This window comes from Mus musculus, chromosome 17 (genome assembly GCF_000001635.26).
Source record: "Mus musculus strain C57BL/6J chromosome 17, GRCm38.p6 C57BL/6J".
Classification (NCBI taxonomy): Eukaryota; Metazoa; Chordata; class Mammalia; order Rodentia; family Muridae; genus Mus; species Mus musculus.
In genome coordinates this window covers 20,349,164-20,375,790 of record NC_000083.6, presented here as the reverse complement: position 1 = coordinate 20,375,790, position 26,627 = coordinate 20,349,164, and the positions used below count along the sequence as shown (strand labels likewise).

Below are 26,627 nucleotides of genomic sequence, written 5' to 3'. Positions count from 1 at the left end.
AAGTTAAATTTATTTTTTTCAACTATATTTTAGGAAAAAAATCTTCCTTCTAGAATGTGTTGTTCTTTTTTCCCTGATGTGATGAAATGAATTCTTCTCTGGTCTCAACAAGATAATATAACACTTGGGACCAAATATGAAGGCGAGGAGTGCTGTGCTGGAAGCCAAGATAGAGAATACTTCCATAGCTACCATGACCTTCCCTTTAGTGCTGTGGTAGACAGGAAGAAAGGTGATCCAGACACAGAAGAATACCAGCATACTTAGTGAGATAAATTTGGATTCGTTGAATGTATCAGGCAAATTTCTTGACAAGAAGGCCATGGTATAACTCCCAAGGGCCAAGAAGCAGAGGTATCCCAGGACAGAGTGGAAGGCAACAGCTGAGCCCTTGTTGCACAAAATGATGATGTGACCATGTTCAATATGAGCATCTTGGTCAATGTATGGTGGAGATATTGCCATCCATATTCCACAAAGAAGAAGTTGGATCAGGGTGCAGATAGGAATGATATAGTTTGGACCCCTTGATATCATTAGCCACCTTACCATTCTCCCTGGAAAACTGACCTTAAAGGCAAGAACCACAGTGATAGCTTTGGCCAACACAGTGGCAAGAGCCATAGTGAAAGCAACTGCAAAGGTGGTCTGCTGAAGGATGCAGGCAACTGTGTTGGGCTGACCAATGAAGTTCAAAGAACATAGGAAACAGAATTTGAGTGTGATGAGCAAAGTGTAACTCAGAGCTTGATTATTGGCCTTAACAATAGGAGTGTCTTTGTGTTTCACAAATATGCCAATAACAAAGGCAGTTAGTGCAGATAAGCACAAAGCTATGCTGGCTAGAGCCATCCCCAAAGGGTCTTCATAGCCCAGAAAGCTCACAGACTTTTGATAGCAGTTGCTCTTCTCTGTATTTGCATAATGACTCTCTGGACACTTCACACACTGGTCTACATCTGGTCAGAAATACAGGTTATTATTGTCACAGAATTCACCATACTAAGTTTTTCATTGGACAAAGTGATTTGTACAGTTGCATGAATAACTTCATATCTATTGCCTGGACTTTGTTCCTTACATACTACTACTTCTACATCTTCTTCTTCTTCTTCTTCTTCTTCTTCTTCTTCTTCTTCTTCTTCTTCTTCTTCTTCTTCTTCTTTCTTGCTCTGTGGTTCTTTCTTTTTTTAAAATTTTTTATTAGGTATTTTTCTCATTTACATTTCCAATGCTATCCCAAAAGTCCCCCATACCCTCCACCCACTCCCCTACCCATCCACTCCCACTTCTTGGCCCTGGTGTTCCCCTGTACTGAGGCATATAAAGTTTGCATGACCAATGGACCTCTCTTTCCATTGATGGCCGACTAGGCCATCTTCTGATACATATTCAGCTAGAGACACGAGCTCCAGGAGGTACTGGTTAGTTCATATTGTTGTTCCACCTATAGGTTTGCAATCCCTTTAGCTCCTTGGGTACTTTCTCTAGCTCCTCCATTGGGGGCCCTGTGATTCATCCAATAGCTGACTGTGAGCATCCACTTCTGTGTTTGCTAGGCCCCGGCATAGTCTCACAAGAGACAGCTATATCAGGGTCCTTTCAGCAAAATCTTGCTAGTGTATGCAATGGTGTCAGCATTTGGAGGATGATTATTAGAATTGGGTACAAAATACCCATGGAATGAGTTACAGAGACAAAGGTTCGAGCTGAGACAAAAGGATGGACCATCTAGAGACTGCCTTACATACTTCTTTATGTATTTATTTTAACATATAATAGCATTTGATTCGATGCTTTTTAAAGTACTAGCATTGCATTCCTTCCCTTCCCTCAGTTTTTACTTACAGCTCAATGTGCACACTACCTCTACCTTTACATTTTAATAACCACTCAGTCCATTCAGTAGAGCCAGTGCATGTACAACTGGGAAATTATGTGGACTTTCAAGATCTACCTTTGTTAAGAAAAGTATTATATCTTTTCACGTACACATCAACTTCCAGTAAATTCATTAACAACTTTCTCAGTTGTGATTTAAAATGTACAAGGGAAATCCCTCTGTTCTCTATTCATACAATATTTCACTGCCTTTCAAGACAATGGTGTACCATTTTGAAAGTAATGAGAATACTAAATTATATTGCAAACTCTAATGTGACCTTGATAGAACTCATAATTTATATATCCTTTGTAGCATAAACATGGGAAATCTAGGTAAGAGGACATATTGATTTCAAAACTTTTAAGATAATTGTTTCTTATATGTGAATTCTAAATTTACTTTTATTCTTAAAATTCCTTGTGTTTTGAAATTCTGTTCATTCTTCGCTGGAGTTTACAAAACAGACCCAATTACATAGTGTAGCATAGATAGTGCTCAAAAATCACCAAATAATATGCTTCCATAAAATTTGAAGCAAACATATATTTTCACATAGATAGAATTTTCTTATAAGATATGAGGGATTTTCAAAAAATAACATTCTACCCTGGAACTTTTTCATATTTTTGTAAATCTTATGATTAAAATAAAATTGAAGCTCTAAGATGTATAAATTACATTACCTAGGCATGGTAGTTTAAATATGCTTGGCCTAGCAAATGGCACTATGTGAAGTGTGGCCTTGTTGAAGAAAGTATGTCATAGTGGGAGTGAGCTTCAAGATCCTCATCCTAGATTCCTGGAAGTCACTCTTTTCCTGAAAGGTTTCACCAGAAAATGTGGAACTCTCCACTCCTCATGTGCCATGCCTGTCTGGATGCTGAAATGATCTCGACTTGAGGATAGTTTACTGCACCTCGAAACCTTTAAGCCATTTTCAATTAAATGGTTTTCTTATAAAAGTGGACTTTGTCAAAGTGTTTGATGACAGCAGTAGAACCCTAAGACATAAGTTAATATCAGGGATGGGGGATTTCTCTGATAGGCTTGACTATGATTTTGGTTGGAAGAATGTGGATTTTGAGATTTTGGATTGGGGAAGTGGTAGAATGTTTTAAGTGTGGCTTAATGGGTCATCCTTGCAGGAATATGGAGGCATTTGTTACTGAGGGTGATTTGAGCTATAGAAGCCTGGTTCTAGAGGTTTCAGAGAAAAATAATTTTTATATGGTACTGCTCTTGTGATATGTTGGTGAAGTATTTGGGTGCTTTTTGGCCCTGTCTAAGGAGTCTAACTGAGGCTAAGATAAAGAGATTTATACTAACTGAGTTGACAAAAGAAGTCCCAAAATCCTGAACAGAGATTTTGATCTCTGGTTAAGCCTCATGAAGAACATTTTCATACAACCCTAGCAAGCCTAGAAAAGAAAATTATAAAACACAAGGATAAAATAAATATAAAGGGGAACTGGGAAATGAAATGGAGCTGAATCCTATGTTCAAGGAGAGAAAGAACTAAGAGAGTGTTGATCTCTGTGCAAGATCCCATCTAACCAAAATTATTGTTTGTGGTTGCAGTTGAAAAAGGAATACTTTGGAGTTTTAATGTGGAATGAACTAAAATGCAGAAATACAGAGCAAACCTGTGATCCAGAATGTGAGGCTGGAAGACACAGGCTATTGACCCGGATCATGGGGAGCAAGGGCCATGAAAAGTTTAGGCCAAGGTACAGTGGTATACTCTTTAATCCCAAGAGACAAAGACAAGCATATCTCTGAGTTTAAGACCAGCCTGTGACTGAGCAAGTTCCAAGCAAAGAAAAGCTTAAAATCGGGTGTGATTTTAGCATTCAGGAGACAGAGAAGTGCAGATTTTTGTGTTCAAGGTCAATCTACAGAGCATGTCCTAGGACAGACAAGCTTACTCAGTTAAAGAGTTGTAAAGCAAAACCTAATAGTAGAATAAGAGGAGCTACATTCCACCTCCAGTAACCAGCTGAACTCAGAGCACTGTGGCTCTGGCTTATGAGTAAATAAAAGAAGGAGACTTCTGGAACAATAGACGTTGGTTTAGCTGGAACTAAGAAATTACCGATAATTAAGATTAGACTACCATCAATGAGGTGAAATCATCTGGGAAGTGTTTTTTTGAGAGTACAAAGAAGCTGTCTGTAAGAGATATCCAAAGTTGTACCTAGTTTTGTAGCTGGACTAAATGTTAGAGTCACCCAGGTGGTGCTGATTCTGAAAATATGAACGGGTCATGGAGAAAAGCTAAGGCTCGGCACTATGAGGGCCAGAGGACTCCATGGGTGAAAATAAAATTTCAGTTGCAGTTGATAACACAAAATTGGAAAGGTTATGCAAAGAAGCTGAGGCTTAGCACAGTGAAGAGAGCCTATGAGAGGCTATTGGTGAAGCCTAGTTACAGTACAAAACCCCTGTGTTATGGAGATGACAATAACATGGGATAATCACCAAGAATACCAACAACAGTAGAGTGGAGTGAACCAGAGCCTAGAGTGCTACAGAGGGCAGAGTTGGAGAAGTAATGCAAGCCATTGAAGGATCCTAAATGGTCATGTGTGAATCCAAGACATTGGAACAAGAAGGTATAATGCTGAAGTTGTCTTGGAAACCCAAAGTTTTCAAAATCCCAGAACCATTCAATATTCCCTGAGGAAAGCTGCTGACCTGGATTGGAGCCACCCCAGAAAAAAGAAGTTGGTAACAGACAACAAAGATGAAAAAGGAGTGGAGAAGAAGACCTTCTTGACATCAGACATGGAGATTGAGAGTTTGAATTTTGCCTAGTTGGTTTGTGTCTTGCTTTAGGGATTACACTGAAGAATTTCAATGAACCTGAGAAGAGACTTCGAACTTGAATTATTAACATTGTTGAAACAGTTAAAAAATATTTGGATGTTGTAAGTTGGACAAAATGTACTTTTTCATAGTGCTATGCCTAGGTATTGCCTCCATAGACTCAAGTGTTTAAACAAGCCAATGGGGCCCAGGGAGTGGAAAGCAATAGTTTGAATATGCTTGACCCAGGGAGTGGCACTATTTGTTGGTGTGGTCTTTTTGAAAGATTAGTGTCATTGTGGTTATGGACTTTAACACCCTTTTCTTAACTGCCTTGAAGCAAGTCTTTTCCTAGCAGTCTTCAGATGAAGATGTAGAATTCTCAGTTCCTGCTTCATAATGCCTGACTGGATGATGCTTTGTTCCCACCTTGATGATAATAGACTGGACTTCTGAACTGGTAAGCCAGCCCTAATTAAATTTTGTCCTTATAGGAATTGCTTTTGTCATGGTGTTTGTTTACAGTAGTAAAACCCTAAGACAGTGGGTTATACAATATTTCTACATTTCTTAAACTATAATTGAGAACCACAGTGTCAATTTTATTCCATTTATAATATTGAATTTATATTTTAATATAAAAAAGATAGTATTACCTTACTGTTCAACTTTCTAAAAGCAGTATTTTCAAATTTAGTGTTTAGCATTTCTTTGAGCTGCATAATGTTATACAATATTATTAATTAACAGACACTGGCCAGATTGTTCTTAGTGTGTGAATGACTGTTATTATGCATACACAGGATACATTTAAAACTTCGCCTTATATATTCTTGTGTGTGTGTGTGTGTGTGTGTGTGTGTGTGTGTGTGCACGTGCGTGTGTAAGGATTTTTTGAGAGTAAATTTTAGTATTGTATAAAGGTGATTTTAAATGAAGATAGTATGGACACGTCATAAAACTCCGAGGCATCCATAGGAAGTTGAGAATTGTTTCAAATATTCTGAAGAATTGTGTTGGAATTTTAATGGTGAGGGCATTGAATCAGGACAATGCTTTTGACTAGAAGGCCATTTCTAGTATGTTAGTTCTACTGATCCATAAGCAAAAGAGTTCTTTCCACATTCTTATATCTTCCTCAATTTCTCTCATCAGGGACTGGAAGTTTGTGTCATATAAATCTTTCACTAACTTAGTTAGAAATACATGAAGGTTATGTTATTCGTTGTTTCAAAAATTCTGAAGAATTGTGTTGAAATTTTAATGGTGAGGGCATTGAATCAAGACAATGCTTTTGACTAGAAGGCCATTTCTAGTATGTTAGTTCTACTGATCCATAAGCAAAAGAGTTCTTTCCACATTCTTATATCTTCCTCAATTTCTCTCATCAGGGACCGGAAGTTTGTGTCATATAAATCTTTCACTAACTTGGTTAGAGATACATGAAGGTCATGTTATTCGTGTTTGTCGTGAATGCTATTGTTTCCCTAACTTCCTTCTCAGACATTTTATTGCTTATGTATGAAGTTTACTGATTTATTTTAGTTAATGTTGTATCCAGTCACATTCTTGAATGGTTATATCAGCTGTAAGAATTCTATTGTAAAATTTTGAGGACATGGATATGGTTCAATATACAAAAGTCCATTAATGTAATCCACTATATAAACAAACTCAATGAAAAAAAATCACAGGATCATCTCATTAGAAGCTTCAAAGGAATTTGACAAAATACAATAGCCCTTTGTGTTAAAAGTACTGGTAAGATCAGGATTTCATGGCCCTTACCTAAACATAGTTAAAGAAATATAGAGCAAACTATGACCCACATCAAATTAAATGAACACAGACTTGAAACAATCCCACTAAATTAAGAATAAGACAAGGATGACAACTCTCTCCATATTTACTAAATATAGTACTCAAAGTTCTAGATATAATAATAAGAGAACAATAGAACAAAAAGTGGACAAATATTTTAAAAGAAATAGTCAAGGAATCACTATTTATAATTGTGTTAATAATAAAATGAAATCGAACAAATTAGTAGCCTTCCTCTTCTTAAAAGATAAAGAAGATGAGAAAAATTTAGAGAAACAATACACTTCACAAATGGCAACAATATTATAAAAATTATCTTGGTGTAACTCTTACCAAGCAAATGAAATATGTATATGACAAGAATATCAAGTCTTTAATGAAAGAAATTTAAGAAGCCCTTAGAAAATGGTGAGATCTCACATGCTCATGGATTGGTAGGATTAACATAGTAAATATTGTCATCACACCAAAAGCAGTCAACAGATTCACTGCAGTCCCCACAAAGTTTCCAACAGTTTTTCACACATATTGAAAGAGCAATTCTCAGTTTCATATGAAAAACAAAAAGCCCAGGATAGCAAAAATAATTCCTTACATGAAAAGAACTTCTGGAGGAAGTATTGTCCCTGACCTCAAACTGTACTACAGAGCAATGATGATAAAACACACACACACACACACACACACACACACACACACACACACACACTGTATTGGTATATTTATAGATAGGTAAATCAAGACAATAGGATTGAAGAACAAGAAATAAGCCCACATACATTTGGTCCCTTTATCTTTAACAAAGAAGCCAATAACATAAAAAAAGAGCAGATTCAATAAATGGTGCTACTCCAATTAATAGTCTGTATTTAGAAAAATGAAAATAGATCCATATTTATCACCTAGCAGAAATCTCAAGTCCAAGTAGACAGTAGATCAAGGAACTTAGTATAAACCAGAGAATCTACAACAGAGAAACCTCTAATGACTAAAAAACACTTTAGAACTAAAGACCTTATTTATCAGTGAAATATAAACCAAAACGACCATGAGAATCCACCTTACACCACTTAGAATGGCTGACATCAAAAGCTCAGGTGAGAGCACAAACTGGCAAAGATGTGGAAAGTAGGAAGATGCCTCTATTGTTTTGTGGATAAAAAACTGGTACAAATAAGACTTCTATGAATATAGTGGAGCATGTGTCCTTATTACAAGATGGAACACCTTCTGGGTATATGCCCAGGAGAGTTATTGCTGGATCTTCCTGTAGTACTATGTCCAATTTTCTGAGGAACCACCAGACTGATTTCCAGAGTGGTTGTACCAGCTTGCACATGCTCCACTATGTTCATCGCAGCCTTATTTATAATAGCAAGAAGCTGGAAATAGCCGTGATATCCCTCTACAGAGGAATGGATTCAGAAAATGTGGTACATTTACACAATGGAGTACTACCCAGCAATTAAAAACAATAAATTTATAAAATTCTTAGGCAAATGGATGAATCTGGAGGATATCATCCTGAGTGAGGTAATCCACTGATAAGTGGACATTAGCCCAGAAACTTGGAATACCCAAGATACAATTTGCAAAACACCTGAAACTCAAGAATAAGGAAGACCAAAGTGTGTATACTTTGTTCTTTCTTAGAATGGGGAACAAAATAGCCATGGAAGAAGATACAGAGACAAAGTTCCAAGCTGGTCCAGAAGGAAGGACCATCCAGAAACTGCTCCATACGGGGATCCATCCCATATACAATCACCAAACCCAGACACTATTGCATATGCCAGAAAGATTTTGCTAAGAACCTGATATAGGTATCTCCTGTGAGGCTACGCCAGTGCCTGGCAAATATAGAAGTGGGTGCACACAGTCATCTATTGGGTGGAACACAGGGCCCCTAATGAAGGAGCTAGAGAAAGTACCCAAGAGGCTAAAGGGATCTGCAACCCTATAGGAAGAACAACAATAAGAACTAACCAGGATTCCCCACCCCCACCCCCAGAACTATGTCTCTAGTTGCATATGTAGCAGAGGATTGCCTAGTCAGCCATCAATGGGGGGAGAGGCCCTTGGTCTTGCAAAGATCATATGCCCCAGTACAGGGGAATGCCAGGGCCAGGAAGCAGGAGTGTGTAGGTTGGGGAGAAAGGCAGGGGGAGGGTATAGGTGACTTTCAGAATAGCATTTGAAATATAAGTGAAGAAAATATCTAATTAAAAAAAAAACTAGTACAGGCCAGCCCTGCCATCTTTGCTTGAACCCAGTGGAGCCTGCCAAGAACCCCAGAAAACTCTCCATACTTCAGGACCTCCAGATCACCTCGGGATCACAAGTGAGTGGAATGCAACATCGGTTCCAAAGAATCATGGAGGGTCTTGTGCCAGCAGGAACATGGACAAAGAAAACCATGACCAACCAGAGGCTTCAATCCTTACAGGTCCAGGCCAGCCCGGCCATCTTCCTCATGAACCTGGCCGAGGGCATCTAGGGCCTCAGAGGACTCTCCACTCTGCAGAACCTCTAGAACACCCAGGACCTCATGATCACTGGAGAGCATGTGGGCAACAGAAGCAAAAGAGATTCAGGCCTTCCTCCTCAGCCAGGAGGTGGAGCTAAAACCCAGACCCCTGGGAACCTTCCTTGACAGAGGAGAGTTGGCCTACAGAAAGGGCTCTAACCCCAGGCATAAGGAGGTGGATAAGAGCTCCAGATTTCTGGCTTCATGCCTTGCAAGAAGAGAGCTTGCCTGCAGAGAGTGCTCTGACTACTGGGACTCAGGTGAGAGTTGGACTCCCAGGAGTGCTGAAAGAGGCTAACAGAATCACAGGAGGATCAAGGTCCAACCAGAGACAGCTAGAACATTAACACCAGAGACTACCAGATGGCAAAAGGCAAACTTAAGAATCTTACTGACAAAAACCAAGAACACTGAGCATCATCAGAACCCAGTACGCCCACCATAGCGGATACCCCGAAACACCCGAAAAGCAAGACGCAGATTTAAAATCATATCGCAAAATGGTGGTAGAAGATTTGAAAAAGGGCATTAATAACTCACTTAAATACAGGAGAATGCTGCTAAACAGGTAGGAGCCCTTAAAGAATTACAGCGAAACACTGCTAAACAGGTAGAAGACCTTAAAGAGGAAACACAAAAATCCCTTAAAGAACTACAGGAAAACACAACCAAACAGGTGATGGAACTGAAAAAAAAACATACAAGATCTAAAAATGGAAGTAGAAACAATGAAGAAAACACAAAAGGAGACAACTCTGCGGATAGAAAACCTAGGAGAGAAATCAGGAACCATAGAACAGCAACAGAATACAAGAGATGGAAGAGAGAATGTCAGGTGAAGAAGATTCAATAGGGAACATGGACACACAACAATCAAAGAAAATGCAAAATGAAAAAAAATCATAACTCAAAACATCCAGGAAATCCAGGACACAATGAGAAGACAAAAACCTACGGATAATAGGAGTAGATGAGAACGAGGATTTTCAACTTAAAGGGCCAGCAAATATCTTCAACAAAATTATAGAAGAAAACTTCCCTTACTTAAAGAAAGAGATGCACATGAACATATAAGAAGCCTACAGGACTCCAAATAGACTGGACCAAAAAAGAAATTCCTCCCGACACATAATAATCAGAACAAAAAAATGCACTAAATAAAGAGAGAATATGAAAAGCAGTAAGGGAAAAAGGTCAAGTAAAATATAAAGGCAGGCCTATTACAATTACTCCAGACTAATCACCAAAGACTATGAAATCCAGAAGATCCTGTACAGATATCATACAGACACGAAGAGAACACAAATGGAAGCCAAGGGTACTATACCCAGCAAAACTCTCAATTACCATAGATGGAGAAACCAAACTATTCCATGACAAAACAAAATTCACACAATATCTTTCCAGGAATCCAGCCCTTCAGAGGATAATAAAGGGAAAACACCAACAAAAAGATGGAAACTACACCCTAGAAAAAGCAAGAAAGTAATCCTTCAACAAACCTAAAAGATGGCAGCCACAAGAACAGAATCCCAACTTTAACAACAAAATTAACAGAAAGCAACAATTACTTTTCTTTAATTTCTCTTAACATCAATGGACTCATTTCCTCAATAAAAAGACATAGACTAATAGACTGGCTACACAAACAGGACCCAACATTTTGCTGCTTGTAGGAAATCCACCTCAGGGACAAAGGCAGATACTACCTCAGAGTAAAAGGCTGGAAAAGAATTTTCCAAGCAAATGGTCCAAAGAAACAAGCTGGAGTAGCCATTCTAATATTGAATAAAATTGACTTCCAACCCAAAGTTATTCAAAAAAACAAGGAGGTATTCCATGACCAAAAAAAAAAAAAAAAAACAAAAAAAAAAAAACCTCACACAGTATCTTTCCATGAATCAGGCCTCAAATATCACAAAACAGGCCTCAACAGATACAAAAATATTGAAATTATCTCATCCATCCTATCAGAATACCATGGACTAAGACTGATCTTCAATAACAGCATAAATAATAGAAAGCAGACATTCACATGGATACTGAACAACACTCTACTCAATGTTACCTTGGCCAAGGAAGAAAATAAAGAAAAAAATTAAAGACATTTTAGAGTTTAATGAAAATGAAGTCACAACATACCCAAACTTATAGGACTCAATGAAAACAGTCCTAAGAGGAAAACTCATAGCATGAGTGCCTCCAAAAAAAGAGAAACTAGAGAGAGCATACACTAGCAGCCTGACAGCATACCTAGAAGCTATAGAACAAAAGGAAGAAAATTCACCCAAGAGGAAAATAATCAAGAAATAATCAAGCTTATGGCTGAAATCAACTAAGTTGAAAGAAAAGAACTATACAAGGAATCAACCAAAAGAGGAGCTGGTTCTTTGAGAAAATCAACAAGATAGATAAATCCTTACTTAGCCTGACTACCTAGAGGGCAAAGGGACAGTATCCTAATTAACAAAATCAGAAATGAAAAAGGACACATAACAACAGAACCTGAGGAAATCCAAAACATCATCAGTTCCTACTACAAAAGGCTATACTCAACAAAATTAGAAAACCTGGATGAAATAAACAACTTCCTAGTCAGATATCAGGTACCAAAGTTTAATCAGGATCAGATCAACTATCTTAATAGCCCCATTTCTCTGAAAAAAATAGAAACAGTCATTGATAGTATCCCAACTATAAAAAGCCCAGGACCAGATGGGTTTAATGCAGAGTTCTATCAAACCTTCAAAAAGACCTAATTGCAACTCTTCTCATACTATTCCACAAAATAGAAACAGAAGGTACTCTATTCAATTCATTCTATGAAGCCACAATTACTCTGATACCTAAGTCACTGAAAGATCCAACAAAGTAACAGAACTTCAGACCAATTTTCCTTATGAATATCAATGCAAAAATACTGAATAAAATCCTTGCAAAACGAATCCAATAACACATCAAAATGATCATCCACCATGACCAAGTAGGCTTCATCCTAAGGGATGCAGAGATGGTTTAATGTACAGAAATCAATCAATGTAATCCACTATATAAACAAACTCAAAGACAAAAATTACATGATTATCTCGTTAGATGCTGAGAAAGCATTTAACACCGCTTCATGACAAAAGTCATGGAAAGATCGGGAATTCAAGATGCATACCTGAACATAATAAAAGCAATATGTAGCTAACCAATAACAAACTAAATGGAATGAAACTCCCACAAAAGAAAGCAATCCCACTAAAATCAGGGACTAGACAAGGATGCCAACTTTCTCCCTACCTACTCAATATAATACTTGAAGTTCTAGCCAAAGCAATTCGACAACAAAAGCAGATCAAGGGGATATAAACTGGAAAGGAAGAAGTCAAATTTTCACTATTTGCTGATGATATGATAGTATATATAAGTGACCCTAAAAATTCCACGAGAGAACTCCAAAACCTGATAAACAGCTTCAGTGAAGTAGCTGGATATAAAATTAACTCAAACAAATAAGTGGCCTTTCTCTACACAAAGGATAAACAGGATGAGAAAGAAATTAAAACAGCACCCTTCACAATAGTCACAAAAAATATAAAATACCTTAGTGTGACTCTAACTAATGAAGTGAGAGATCTATATGACAAGAACTTCAAGTCTCTGAAGAAATAAATTGAAGAAGATCTCAGAAGATGGTAAGATCTCCCATGCTCATGGATTGGCAGGATTAATATAGTAAAAATGGCTATCCCGCTGAAAGCAATTTACAGATTCAATGCAATCCCCATCAAAATTCCAACTCAATTCTTCACTGAGTTAGAAAAAACAATTTGCAAATTCATCTTGAACAACCAAAAACCTAGGATAGCAAAAACTATTCTCAAGAATAAAAGAACCTCTGGTGGAATCACCATGCCTGACCTCAAGCTGTTGTACAGAGCAATTGTGGTAAAAACTACATGGTCCTGGTACAGAGAGAGACAGGAAAATCAATGGAATAGAATTGAAGACCCAGAAATGAAACAACATACCTATGGTCACTTGATTCTTGGCAAGGGAGCTAAAACCATCCAGTGGAAAAAAGACAGTATTTTCAACAAATGGTTCTGGCTTAACTGGTGGTTATCATGTAGAAGAATGTGAATTGATCCATTCTTATCTCCTTGTACAAACTCATATCTAAGTGGATCAAAGACCTTCACATAAAACCAGAGACACTGAAACTTATAGAGGAGAAAGTCGGGGAAAGCCTAGAAGACATGGGCACAGGTGGAAAATTCCTGAACAGAACAGCAATGGCTTGTGCTGTAAGATCAAGAATCTACAAATGGTACCTCATAAAATTTCAAAGCTTCTATAAGGCAAAAGATACTGTCAATAAGACAAAAAGGCCACCAACAGATTGGGAAGTTTTTTTTACCAATCTTAAATCTGATAGGGGACCAATATCCAATATATAAAATAGCTCAAGAAGCTGGTCTTCAGATATTCAAATAACCCCATTAAAAATGGGTTATAGCTGGGCGTGGTGGCACATGCCTTTAATCCCAGCCCTTGGGAGGCAGAGGCAGGTAGATTTCTGAGTTCAAGGCCATCCTGGTCTACAAAGTGAGTTCCAGGACAGCCAGGGCTACAGAGAAACCCTGTCTCGAAAAGCTAAAAAAATAAATAAATAAAATAAAATGGGTTATAGAGCTACACAAATAATTCTCAACTGAGGAATACTGAAGGGCTAAGAAGCACTTGAATAAATATGCAATATCCTTGATCATCAGGGAAATACAAATCAAAAAAAAAAAAAAAAAAAAACACTGGGATTTACCCTCACATCATTCAGAATGGCTAAGATCAAAAATTCAGGTGACAGCAGATGCTCCTAAGGATGTGGAGAAAGAGGAACACTCCTCCATTTTTGGTGGGATTACAAGCTTGTAGAAAAACTCTGGAAATCAGTCTGCTGGTTTCTCAGAAAATTGGCCATAGCACTACCAGAAGATCCAGCAATACCTCTCCTGCACATATACCCAGAAGATGTTCCAACTTGTAATAAGGACACATGCTCCACTATGTTCATAGCAGCCTTATTTATAATAGCCAGAAGCTGGAAAGAACCAAGATGTCCCTCAACAGAGGAATGGATGCAGAAAATGTGGTATATTTACACAATGGTGTACTACCCAGCAATTAAAAACATGAATTTATTAAATTCGTAGGCAAATGGATGGATTTGGAGGGTATCATCCTAAGTGAGGTAACCCAATCACAAAAGAAGTCACTTGATATGCACTCACTAATAAGTGGATATTAGCCCAGAAACTTAGAACACCCAAGATACAATTTGCAAAACATAAGAAAATCAAGAAGTAAGACCAACATGTGGATACTTCATGCCTCCTTAGAATAGGGAGCAAAATATCCATGGAAGGAGTTACAGAGACAAAGTTTGGAGCTAAGATGAAAGGATGGACCATCTAGAGACTATCCAACCCAGGGATCCATCCCATAATCAGCCATCAAATGCAGACACTATTGCATGTACCAGTAAGATTTTGCTGAAAGGACTCTGATATTGCTGTCTTGTGTGAGGCTAGGCCAGTGCCTGGCAAATACAGAAGTGGATGCTCATAGTCATCTATTGGATGGAACAAATGGCCCCCAATGGAGGATCTAGAGAAAATACCCAAGGAGCTGAAGGGGTCTGCAACCCTATAGGTGGAACAACAATGTGAACTAACCAGTACCCTCACAACTCATGTCTCTAGCTGCATATGTAGCAGAAGATGGCCTAATTGGCCATCCTTGGAAGAGAGGCCCATGGTCTTGCAAACTTTATATGCCCCAGTACAGGGGAACACTAGGGCCAAGAAGTGGGATTCGATGGGTAGGGAAGCAGGGCGGGGAGAATGTATAGGGGACTTTTGGGATAGCATTTGAAATTTAAATGGAGAAAATATGTAATAAAAAATTGAAAAAAAAACTGGTACAAGCAATCTTGAAATCACTCTGGAAATTTCTCAGAAAATTTGAAGTAAACTTACCTGAAGACCCTATTCTACCACTCTTGGGTAGATACACAAAAAATGACTCACCATATCATAGGGGTACCAATATTAGCACTGGGTTAAAGATATAAATCAAGTATCATTTGTGATGGTGGTGGTGAGCTATTTCAAGGGGATTGTGATGAATAATGTTTAAATTTCCTTTACTAAAAGTTATAAAAGCATTTATTTCTGATTTCTACTCAGATCTTTTTTATTTGCTAGCATATTGTGAATTCCAGTGGAGAAATAGAAAGTTATCCATAAAATTGCATTTACCTGTCTCATTAGAAATCTCATTGTCTGCACAGGGAGTACAATTGTAGCAGCAGATAGCCTTATTCTCCAGGGTTACTTTCCTGAATCCAGGCCCACAACTCTCACTGCACACCGACTGAGGGATCTGAGAAGAATGGAAGTGATGTTATCTAATGCTTTAGTTTTATGCCATCCTCGTCTACAAAGTGAGTTCCAGGACAACCAGGGCTATAAAGAGAAACCCTGTCTCAGAAAACAAAAACAAACAAACAAAACAAACAAACAAACAAAAAAGGAAAATCATAAATCCTGAGTTTTAAATGCTATTCAGTATTGTTATCAACACCTAGAATTATTTAAAAGATTATGTGTAGTAATAGGGGATGGGTAACTGGGGATAGCCACCAGAAAGTCCCAGATGCCAGGAAATCAAGATACTCCAAGGACTCACCAGGGATGACATTAACTGAAATACCCAAAAGAGGAGAGAGAACCTGCAGAGACCATATCCAGAATTTAGGCATTGGCCTGGTTGAGGGGTGGGACCACCCATCCATCTCAAAAATATTAACTCAGAATTGCTCCTTCCTAAATGAAATACAGGGGAAACTAGTAGAGCAGAGACTGAAGAAAAGGTCATCCAGAAACTGCCCCACCTAGGAATAAATCCCATATGCAGCTACCAAGCCCAGACACTATTACTGATGCCAAGAAGTGCTTACTGACAGGAGCATGATATAGCTGTCCCCTGAAATGCTCTGACAGAACCATACCAATGTACATGCAGATGCTTGCAGCCAACCCTCTGACTGAGCACAAGGACCCCAATGGAGGAGTTTGGAAGACTGAAGAAGTTGAAGGGTTTGCATCCCCATAGGAAGAACAACAATATCAACCAAGTAGGGCCCCCCAGAGCTCCCTGGGACTAAACAAACAACCAAAGAATACACTTGGAGGGATCCATAGCTCCAGTGGAATTTGTAGCCGAGCATGACCTTATCTGGCATCAATGGAAAGGGAGGGTCCTGTGAAGGCTTGATGCCCCTAGGGTAATGCTAAGGCTATGAGGATTGAGTGGGGTTTTGGGAAACACACTCACAGAAGCAGTGAGAGGCGGGGGGGGGGGGGGCTGGGATAGGGTATTTATGGCCCAGAAACCAGGAAGAAGGATAACATTTGACATGTAAATAAATATTAATTTTTTTTAAATTTTTAAAAAATAAAGAAAGAAATAAAAAGTTATGCCCTTGAGAAGAAAAATGTGCTTGAATTTTCTTCTGAGAATTATCATAGTGTTAAGAAAAAATCTTAATGAGTTAAGAACAAGTTTATAAAACATTGGTGATAAGGAATATGATTTAGAAGGCCATGAGGTTCATCTAGTCTAACATTATCTTCATACTTTCTGATACCTGTGTAGAGCATCTTAACTTGCACCACTATTGTGAGTCTTGATTGTCAATTTAAGAGGATTTATAATTATCATGGAAACAAATAAATATATATTTGTAGGAAGAAATATATAAGTAAATTTAGCTAAGGTGAAAAGAGTCAGATAAATTTTAAATAACACTATTCACTGTAAAATGTCACAGTTGTAGAGGAGATAGAAGAGAGCTTTAGTATTCATTGCTTCCTGCATTCAAAGCATCTTACAACATCAGCATCCTCTTACATTTCAAAATCATGCATTTTCAAATATAATGCCCTGCACCTTCAAACTTTCTGTATCTTTTTCAAGTTACTATTAAGAACTGAATGAGATAGGACATATTGAGGATGAAAGGACAGTTAAAGGATGCTAATGGAATTATTGCAGTTATTATGAAAGAAAAATATTCCATGTAAGCTAAAGTATTAGAGTTCTTATCTCCTTTTTAGTGGCATCATATGGGAAGTTACTGAAACTTTTGAGGATTTAGATTTGTGATGATGGCACAGTGGCTGAGAATTAAAATGTCATAATGTTTCCTCAATTCTAGGTTTCTAATTTTACTAACTGATAATATGTATGGATAGAAACATTTTCTTTTTGTTTCCAATGCCTGTCTCCAGTATGACCACTTGTTTTTATGCTTCTATCCTTGATAGACTGATATTTATGGAAACATAAAGCAAAATATAATCTTTCTTCTAAAAGTCATTTTTGAACATGGTTTTTGACCATACAATAAAAAATAAATTTTGATATTGTTTCATGATATTAATACCAAATGAGAAGTTTTTCTCCAACACATGAGTCATTTGGAGAGGAAAATTTCTTCTTACCATGCGTCCCATCTCTACTTTGTGACAAATGGAGGAAAACAAATCTTTATATGAGTTAACAATGGGGGACTTATTGAACACTATTGACATGAATCAAGGAAAACGAAAAGCCAGCATTCTAGTATTACTTAATGGTATTTCATAATGATACTGAAAATGCAGTGAAATTTGAGTCAAGCATCATTATACAAGAAAACGTAATTGTCTTGGTAAAATAAGCACAAAGCAATTAGAAAATATATAACCCACCTCTGAAAATATTTCTGGCCATTGAATCATCTGTTCAGATAAAGACAATTGTTGACCCTGGGGAGCATTTGCATAAAAGTTTCCTATTTTCACTTTTAGTCCAAGACCCTTTGGTAAATTCCAGAGGTTAAGAATGTCATATTCAGCATCTATTCTCTGTCTCCAGTCTAAACTGTTGACTCTCACCTCAATATCCTTCAGGAAAGTATTAAGCTGAAAGAGAGACATAATTTTATATTGCATTGTGACAAAGGGGCAAAACAGAACGTGGGTTTTGAAATGTTTCTGCTATGAACAACAAAATCAATGAAGATTCTAATAATGATAAGAAAGTAAAAACCTGACTGTTCAGTATAGTATTCTGCTTCTGAGTTATTGATCTTTAAGTGAAAACTATGAGCCAAGCTCAGGTAATCAGTCAATGACAACTGACCTATGAAAAGATCAACTTTTTTGAAACCTAGCCTGACTCATTTGCCTTTAGAATATCTTCATAGGTCGTTTGTCTTAAATGAGGGTGCTGATATCTAGAAATTAATTAAAAGTTTCATGTATATATAAGCCAATTGATATTGTTTCACTTAAATGTCCCTGTTTTAATTTCTCTTTTAACAAATATATAAAGCATTGATTTTTTTTAAATTGCAACTATTACCATCAGAAGATTATACAGCTAAATGACATGAACTTGATTGTGACTAAGCATAATTACTCCTGGTATGTTGAATGCCAGTTTACAACATCATACACTTGAAATTACCCTGACTTCTATGTAAACTTAGAAACAAAAATTTCTGTGATTGTGGACAAGATAAAATGAATATTACAATACCGAAGTTGGTGTTGGTGCAATTCTCATATGTCAGAGTGCTGTTAATAAAATAGAATACGAAGGTTTTTACCTGCCATGGAAAGAACTCCATCCCTTCTTCATTTTCACACGGTTGTGTTTGAAGTTGCTGAAGTCTCATCTCATGGAGGCTGTGAGCCACAGCGTACACAGCATTGTAAATACTTGTGCTCTCTTCACTCATGACCACATCAAATATCTGACTAGGTAACATATCCAAAGAAGCATTTGTTTGACAGCTGTCCAAAACTTGACAATTAATATCAGAAAATGAGCACATGAAGAACAAATACCACATCTTAGGGAGATAAATGTCTTCTGGGTATTTTTTAGGATTAACTGTTCGAATAAATTTGGTAAACTCAAAATTCTCTCTATAATTGTGCTTAAAAATTAAACTTCCATGGAATGAATCTAACATGAAATAATTATCATATTCAATAATATGGGGTTCAATGTTCATGACCCAGACATGCCATGTCAATAACCTTTGCCCAATATTTCGCATTAGACCTTCTAGAGAATCAATGTCACCATAAATAATTATTATGTTGGTGTCATCCATATTTTCCCAGAATTTGACAAAAGATGAAGTCCATGTGGCAGGAATCATTTTTACAAAAGCCGTACAGATTCTTTTTCTCTCCATCTCCTTTCTAAAATCTGATAGTATTTTATTTCCTTTGTGGTCATCTGGGAGAATTAGACCAACCCAAGACCACCTAAAATGAACCATCAAAGAAACAATGGCAAGTGAAAGAGATGTGTCCTTGGGAGCCATCTGGTAGAGAGAAGGATACTGACCACGGTCACTCAAGAAAGGATCATAAGGTCCAAAAGTAATCTGAAGCAAATTGAAAAGAATAGGAAGAACATTAACATCAAGCCAAATTTCTTTCCTGAAGAAATAGATAACAGGAGATAAATTTAAAGGGACATTCCATTTAGTACATTTTATAGAAAAAAAATTAAGCCTGTAAGTTTCAAGGACTTACTTTGTTACATTTACTACACCATCCCTTTTTCTTATAAGCAGGAGAAATCTGGATTGAACTCCATATGTCTGTTTATTGCTGTGATGTTTGGATAACTTATCAATCACTACTTCAGTTTAAAGACACCTATAATATGAAAAAGAGAACTGACTTTAAGTACCCATGATCCAAATTTTCTCACCTGTGGAAATTTAAAGAGTTGAAGCAATGTCCCAATTTGGGCAGAAGTTATCCATGATGTTCCTGTGATTGCAGCAGTGAAATTACTCTTTTTACAATTGTAATTAGGTAAAACCTTTCTCTGCACATGAGCTGTGAGCCAAATAACAGTATTCATAAGTGTTTCCTTTTCAGTGAATCTGACATTGTAGAAATCAAATCCAAGAGATATGTTGGGTAAAAGATTGGGATTCCCATTGATCTCCTCAATGGCAAATAGCAGAGCCAGAATATATTGGTAGTTCTTAAAGTTATACCTGTGTAAGTGGCATAAAAACACACAAAAGGATGATCATATATACCACACACATCCACATATTTAGTACAGTAAGTTTTATACTTCCACTTTTATTCTATAAAACATGTATTTTAATTTCTTCACCATCAACAGTGAACTAGATTATGTAAGTGTGTTAGTATTAGGCAAACTTTTTTTTATTATTAGTACTCATTAATTATAGATCCTTAAAGCATATAAATTATTTATATTTTATAGGTTGATTCTTTACACATTCTGTTTACAAATCAGGAATCATTTTCCCCAAATAGCAGATCTGTTGGAATCAACATCTTTGTCCTTCTGGAGTCTTCAATTATGAAAAGCCACTATTTTATTATTACTCATATCTCTTTTTATAAACAGTATCTTATTTAAATAACATTCCAAAGTTATTTTCATTGCATATTCATTGTATCTATTCTTGACATTATTATTTGAGTGTGGCAGCATGGAATTACTAGTGTCATAGAATAACTATAGAAAATCCTGCTTCTATATCTGAATACATGAGATTAAAAAGAATGCAGCACCATGCCATTTATATTTTTATTATTATGTGTCATTTATGTGTATGACTGTATGCAATGTGTCACTTAATATGTACAGATGTATGGAGTTCAGGAAGTAGGAATTTAAAACAAGACAACCCCAGGTGGATTCCTATCTTTTTAACTTATAAGTTGTCATGGTTTGTATATTCTTGGATCAGGGAGTGGCACCATTTGGAAATGAGGCCTTGTTGGAATAGGTGTGATCTGGCTGGAATAGGTGCATCACTGTGGGTGTGGACTTAAGACCCTCACCCTAGTTTCCTGGGAAGTCAGTCTTTCACTAGCAGCCTTTGGATGAAGATGTAGAACTCTCAGCTCTGCCTGTACCATGCCTGCCTGGATACTGCCATGCTTGCACCTTGATGATAATGGACTGAACCTCTGAACCTGTAAGCCATCCCCAATTAAATGTTGTTTTTTATAAGACTTGCCTTTGTCATGGCTTCTGTTCACAGCAGTAAAACCCTAACTAAGACATAAATAGTTTATTTTATTTATGTGTTTATACATTTATGTATTTATTTATGCATTTCATTCATTTAATTTTCAGTTGCTTGCTTGATTTACTCCATAACACAGAGTCTATGACTTGACCTTAATTTCTTGTCTATATCAGGCTGGTCTTAAATTCAGAAATTCCCACCCATCTCTTTCTGTAAACTACTGGAAATAAAATTTTGTACTGACATATCTACCTGATAAATTTCTTTATTTATTATAATATATGCCGGGATATCTACAGAGAAAACTTGTAGAGGTTCTTTTGTTTTACTTTTTTTTTCTCCTACCCTCCATATGATCACATGATTACAGGTATGTGCTCATACTCTTTGTGGAGGTATTAACTCAGATCCTCACACTTCACGTGTTCTACTCTTTGAAACATCTCTTTATATGTTAAATAATAACTTTGTAAAAGACATATTTTGCACAGAAAGGTCTACATTCACACTGAAAGAAAGTATCATGTAATTTCTCTGTTAAAGTAAGTTCATCACAGAAAAAAATCATTCATTAAGGTTTCATTTTAAATATTTTTCTTCTAAAATATTGCTTTAAAATTTAGGTAAAACACAGTGGAAAGAAAATAAGAACCAGAGGTTAATGATATCCTCATGGACACAATGGATTCTCAAGGCAAGTGGGAAGTTATATTTATGATATCACCTTAAAAATAATAGCACGTAATGATGTGTGAATTTTCAAGTGAATCAAAACACCAGCAAGGCGGCCCTGGAGGGCTTTGCCTGAGCATCTGCGGGAGACATCTTGGTTCCTGGACTCCACCTATACTAGTCTGCACAAGTGAGAGTGTGGACTACAGAAAGTAACAACTTCTGGGACAGGTCCTGTTTTGGACCTTCATCTTCTGCCAGGAGGCAAGTCTGAATGCCAGATATCTGTGCACCTTCCCTGAAAGAGGAGAGCATGCCTGCAGAGAGTGCTCTGACAACTGAAACTCAGGAGAGAGCTAGTCTCCCAGGTCTGCTAGTAGAGAATAACAAAATCACAAAAGGAACAAGCTCTAACCTGAGACTACTATAACAACTGACTCCAGAGTTCACCAGATGGCGAAAGGCAGACATAAAAATCTTACTAACAGAAACCAAGACCACTCACCATCATCAGGGCCCAGCACTCCCACCTCAGCCAGTCCAGGGCACCCCAATACACCCAAAAACCTAGACCCAGATTTAAAGGCATATCTCATGATGATGGTAGAAGACATCAAGAAGGTGTTTAATAACTCACTTAAGGAAACACCAGAGAACACTGCCAAAGAGTTACAAGTCCTTATAGAAAAACAGGAAAACACATCCAAACAGGTGAATGGAAATGAACAAAACCATACTAGACCTAAAAAGGGAAGTAGACACAATAAAGAAAACCCAAAGCGAGGCAACGCTGGAGATAGAAAACCTAGGAAAGAAATCTGGAACTATAGCAACAGCAACAGAATACAACAGAATACAAGAGATGGAAGAGAGAATCCAAGGTGCAGAAGATTCCATAGAGAACATTGGCACAACAATCAAAGAAAATGTAAAATGCAAAAAGATCCTAACTCAAAACATCCAGGAAATCCAGGACACAATGAGAAGACCAAACCTACGGATAATAGGAGTATATGAGAATGAAGATTTTCAACTCAAAGGGTCAGCAAGTATCTTCAACAAAATTATAGAAGAAAACTTCCCAAACCTAAAGAAAGAGATGCCCATGAACATACAAGAAGCCTACAGAACTCCCAATAGACTGGACCAGAAAAGAATTTCCTCCTGACACATAATAATCAGAACAACAAATGCACTAAATAAAGATAGAATATTAAAAGCAGTAAGGGAAAAAGGTCAAGTAACATATAAAGGCAGGCCTATCAGAATTACACCAGATTTTTCACCAGAGACTATGAAAGCTAGAAGAGCCTGGAAAGATGTTATACAGACACTAAGAGAACACAAATGTCAGCCCAGGCTACTATACCCAGTCAAACTTTCAATTACCATAGATGGAGAAACCAAAGTTTTCCACAACAGAACAAAATTTAAACATTAACTTTCCATGAAGCCAGCCCTTCAAAGGATTATAACAGAAAAAAAAAAATACAGGACAGAAACCACGTCCTAGAAAAAGCAAGAAAGTAATCCTTCAACAAACATAAAAGACAGTAGCCACAAGAACAGAATGCCAACTCTAACAATAAAAATAATAGGAAGCAACAATTGCTTTTCCTTGATATCTCTTAATATCAATGGACTCAGCTCCCCAGTAAAAAGACATAGACTAACACACTGGCTACACAAATAGGACCCAATATTTTGTTGCTTAGAGGAAACACATCTCAGGGGAAAAGACAGACATTACCTCAGAATGAAAGGCTGGAAAACGATTATCCAAGCAAATGGTCTGAAGAAACAAGCTGGAGTAGCCATCCTAATATCTGATAAGATTGACTTCCAACCCAAAGTCATCAAAAAAGACAAGGAGGGGCACTTCGTTCTCATCAAAGGTAAAATCCTCCAAGAGGAACTCTCAATTCTGAATATCTATGCTCCAAATACAAGGGCAGCCATATTCATTAAAGAAACTTTAGTAAAGCTCAAAGCACACATTGCACCTCACACAATAATAGTAGGAGACTTCAACACACCACTTACACCCATGGACAGATCATGGAAACAGAAACTAAACAAGAACACAGTGAAGCTAACAGAAGTTATGAAACACATGGATCTAACAGATATCTACAGAACAATTTATACTAAAACAAAAGGATGTACCTTCTTCTCAGCACCTCATTGTACCTTCTCCAAAATTGAACACATTATTGGTCACAAAACAAGCCTCAACAGATACAAAAATATTGAAATTGTCCCATGCATCCTATCATATCACCATGGAATAAGGCTGATCTTCAATAACAAAATAAATAATAGAAAGCCAACATTCACGTGGAAACTGAACAACACTCTTCTCAATGATACCTTGGTTAAGGAAGGAAAAAAGAAAGAAATTAAGGACTTTTTGAAGTTTAATGCAAATGAAGCCACAACATACCCAAACTTATGGGACACAATGAAAGCATTTCTAAGAGGGAAACTCATAGCTCTGAGTGAGTCCAAAAAGAAACTAGAGCGAGCTACATTAGCTGCTTGACAACACACCTAAAAGCTCTAGAACAAAAGGAAGCAAATTCACCCAAGAGGAGTAGACAGCAGGAAATAATCAAACTCAGGGGTGAAATCAACCAAGTGGAAACAAGAAGAAATATTCAAAGAATCAACCAAAGGAGGAGCTGGTTCTTTGAGAAAATCAACAAGATAGATAAACCCTTAACCAGACTCACTAGACGGCACAGGGAAAGCATCCTAATTAACAAAATCAGAAATGAAAGGGAGACATAACAACAGATCCTGATGAAATCCAAAACACCAACAGATCCTTCTACAAAACTGGAGAACCTTGATGAAATGGACAAGTTCCTAGACAGATACCAGGTACCAAAGTTAAATCAAGATCAGGTTAATGATCTAAACAGTCCTATATCCCCTAAAGAAATAGAAGCAGTCATTAATATTCTCCCAACCGAAAAAAGCCCAGGACCAGATGTGTTTAGTGCAGAGTTCTACCAGACCTTCAAAGAAGATCTAATCCCAGTTCTTCACAAACTGTTCCACAAAATAGAAGCAGAAGGTACTCTACCCAACTCATTCTATGAAGCCACAATTACTCTGATACCTAATCCACAAAAAGACCCAAAAATGATATAGAACTTCAGACCAATTTCCCTTATGAATATCGATGCAAAAATCCTCAATAAAATTTCTCGCTAACAGAATCCAAGAACACATCAAAACAATCATCCATCCTGACCAAATAGGTTTCACCCCAGGGATTTGGGGATGCTTTAATATATGGAAATCCATCAATGTAGTCCAGTATAAAAACAAACTGAAAGACAAAAACCACATGATCATCTTGTTAGATGAGGAGAAAGCATTTGACAAAATCCAACACCCATTCATGATAAAAGTCTTGGAAAGACAAGGAATTCAAGGTACATACCTAAACTTGATAAAGCCAACATCAAAGTAAATTGGTGAGAAGCTGGAAGCAATCCCACTTAAATCAGGGACTTCACAAGGCTGCCCAATTTATTCCTACCTACTCAACATTGTACTTGAAGTCCTAGACAGAGCAATTCCACACCAAAAGGAGATCAAGGGGATATAAATTAGAAAGGAAGAAGTCAAAATATCACTTTTTGCAGATGATATGATAGTATATATAAGTGTCCCTAAAAATTCCACCAGAGAACTCTTAAACATCCTAAACAGCTTCAGTGAAGTAGCTGGATAAATAATTAACTCAAACAAGACAATGGCCTTTCTCTACACAAAGGATAAACAGGCTGAAAAAGAAATTAGGGAAACAACACCCTTCCCAATAGTCACAAACAATATAAAATCGTTGGCATAACTCTAAGTAAGGAAGTGAAATATCTATATGATAAGAACTTCAAGACTCTGAAGAAAGAAATTAAAGAAGATCTCAGAAGATGGAAATATCTCCCATGCTCATGGATTGGCAGGATCAATATAGTAAAAATGGCTATCTTGCCAAAAGCAGTCTACAGATTCAATGCAATCCCCATCAAAATTCCAACTCAATTCTTCAACAAATTAGAAAGGGCAATCTGCCAATTCATCTGGAATAACAAAAAAACTAGGATAGCAAAAACTCTTCTCAAGGATAAAAGAACCTCTGATGGAATCACCATGCCTGACCTAAAGCTGTACTATAGAGCAATTGTTATAAAAACTGCATGGAACTGGTATAGGGACAGACTACAGTCCAATGGAATAGAATTGCAGACCCAGAAATGAACCCACACACCTATGGTCACTTGATCTTTGACAAGAGAGCAAAAAACCCTCCAGCGAAAAAAAAGACAGCATTTTCAACAAATGGTGATGGCACAACTGGAGGTTATCTTGTAGAAGAATGCAAATTGATCCATTCCTATCTCCTTGTACTAAGGTCAAATCTAAGTGGATTAAGGAACTCCACATAAAACCAGGGACACTGAAACTTATAGAGGAGAAAGTAGGGAAAAGCCTTGAAAATATGGGTATAGGGGAAAAATTCCTGAATAGAAGAGCAATGGCTTGTGCTGTAGATTAAGAATTGACAAATGGGATTTTATAAAATTGCAAAGCTTATGCAAGGCAAAAGACACCATCAATAAGACAAAAAGGCTACTAACAGATTGGGAAAGGATCTTTACCTATTCTTAATCAGATAGGGGACTAATATCCAATATATATAAAGAACTCAAGAAGGTGGACTCCAGAAAATCAAATAACCCCATTAAAAAATGGGACTCAGAGCT

The 26,627-nt window shown here is 37.1% G+C and overlaps 1 protein-coding gene across 1 annotated transcript in view; it reads right to left on the bottom strand.

The window, feature by feature from the left end:
- Positions 1 to 18: 18 nt before the first annotated feature.
- Positions 19 to 26,627, bottom strand: part of Vmn2r107 (vomeronasal 2, receptor 107) — a 30,348-nt gene continuing 3,739 nt past the window's right edge. The window contains exons 2-6 of the mRNA NM_001104569.1: positions 19,866 to 20,160; positions 18,742 to 19,533; positions 17,840 to 18,052; positions 15,344 to 15,467; positions 19 to 959 (exon numbers count right to left, since the gene is read on the bottom strand). Of these exons, the coding sequence (NP_001098039.1) occupies positions 19 to 959; positions 15,344 to 15,467; positions 17,840 to 18,052; positions 18,742 to 19,533; positions 19,866 to 20,160 (2,365 nt within the window). The remainder of the gene's footprint in view (positions 960 to 15,343; positions 15,468 to 17,839; positions 18,053 to 18,741; positions 19,534 to 19,865; positions 20,161 to 26,627) is intronic.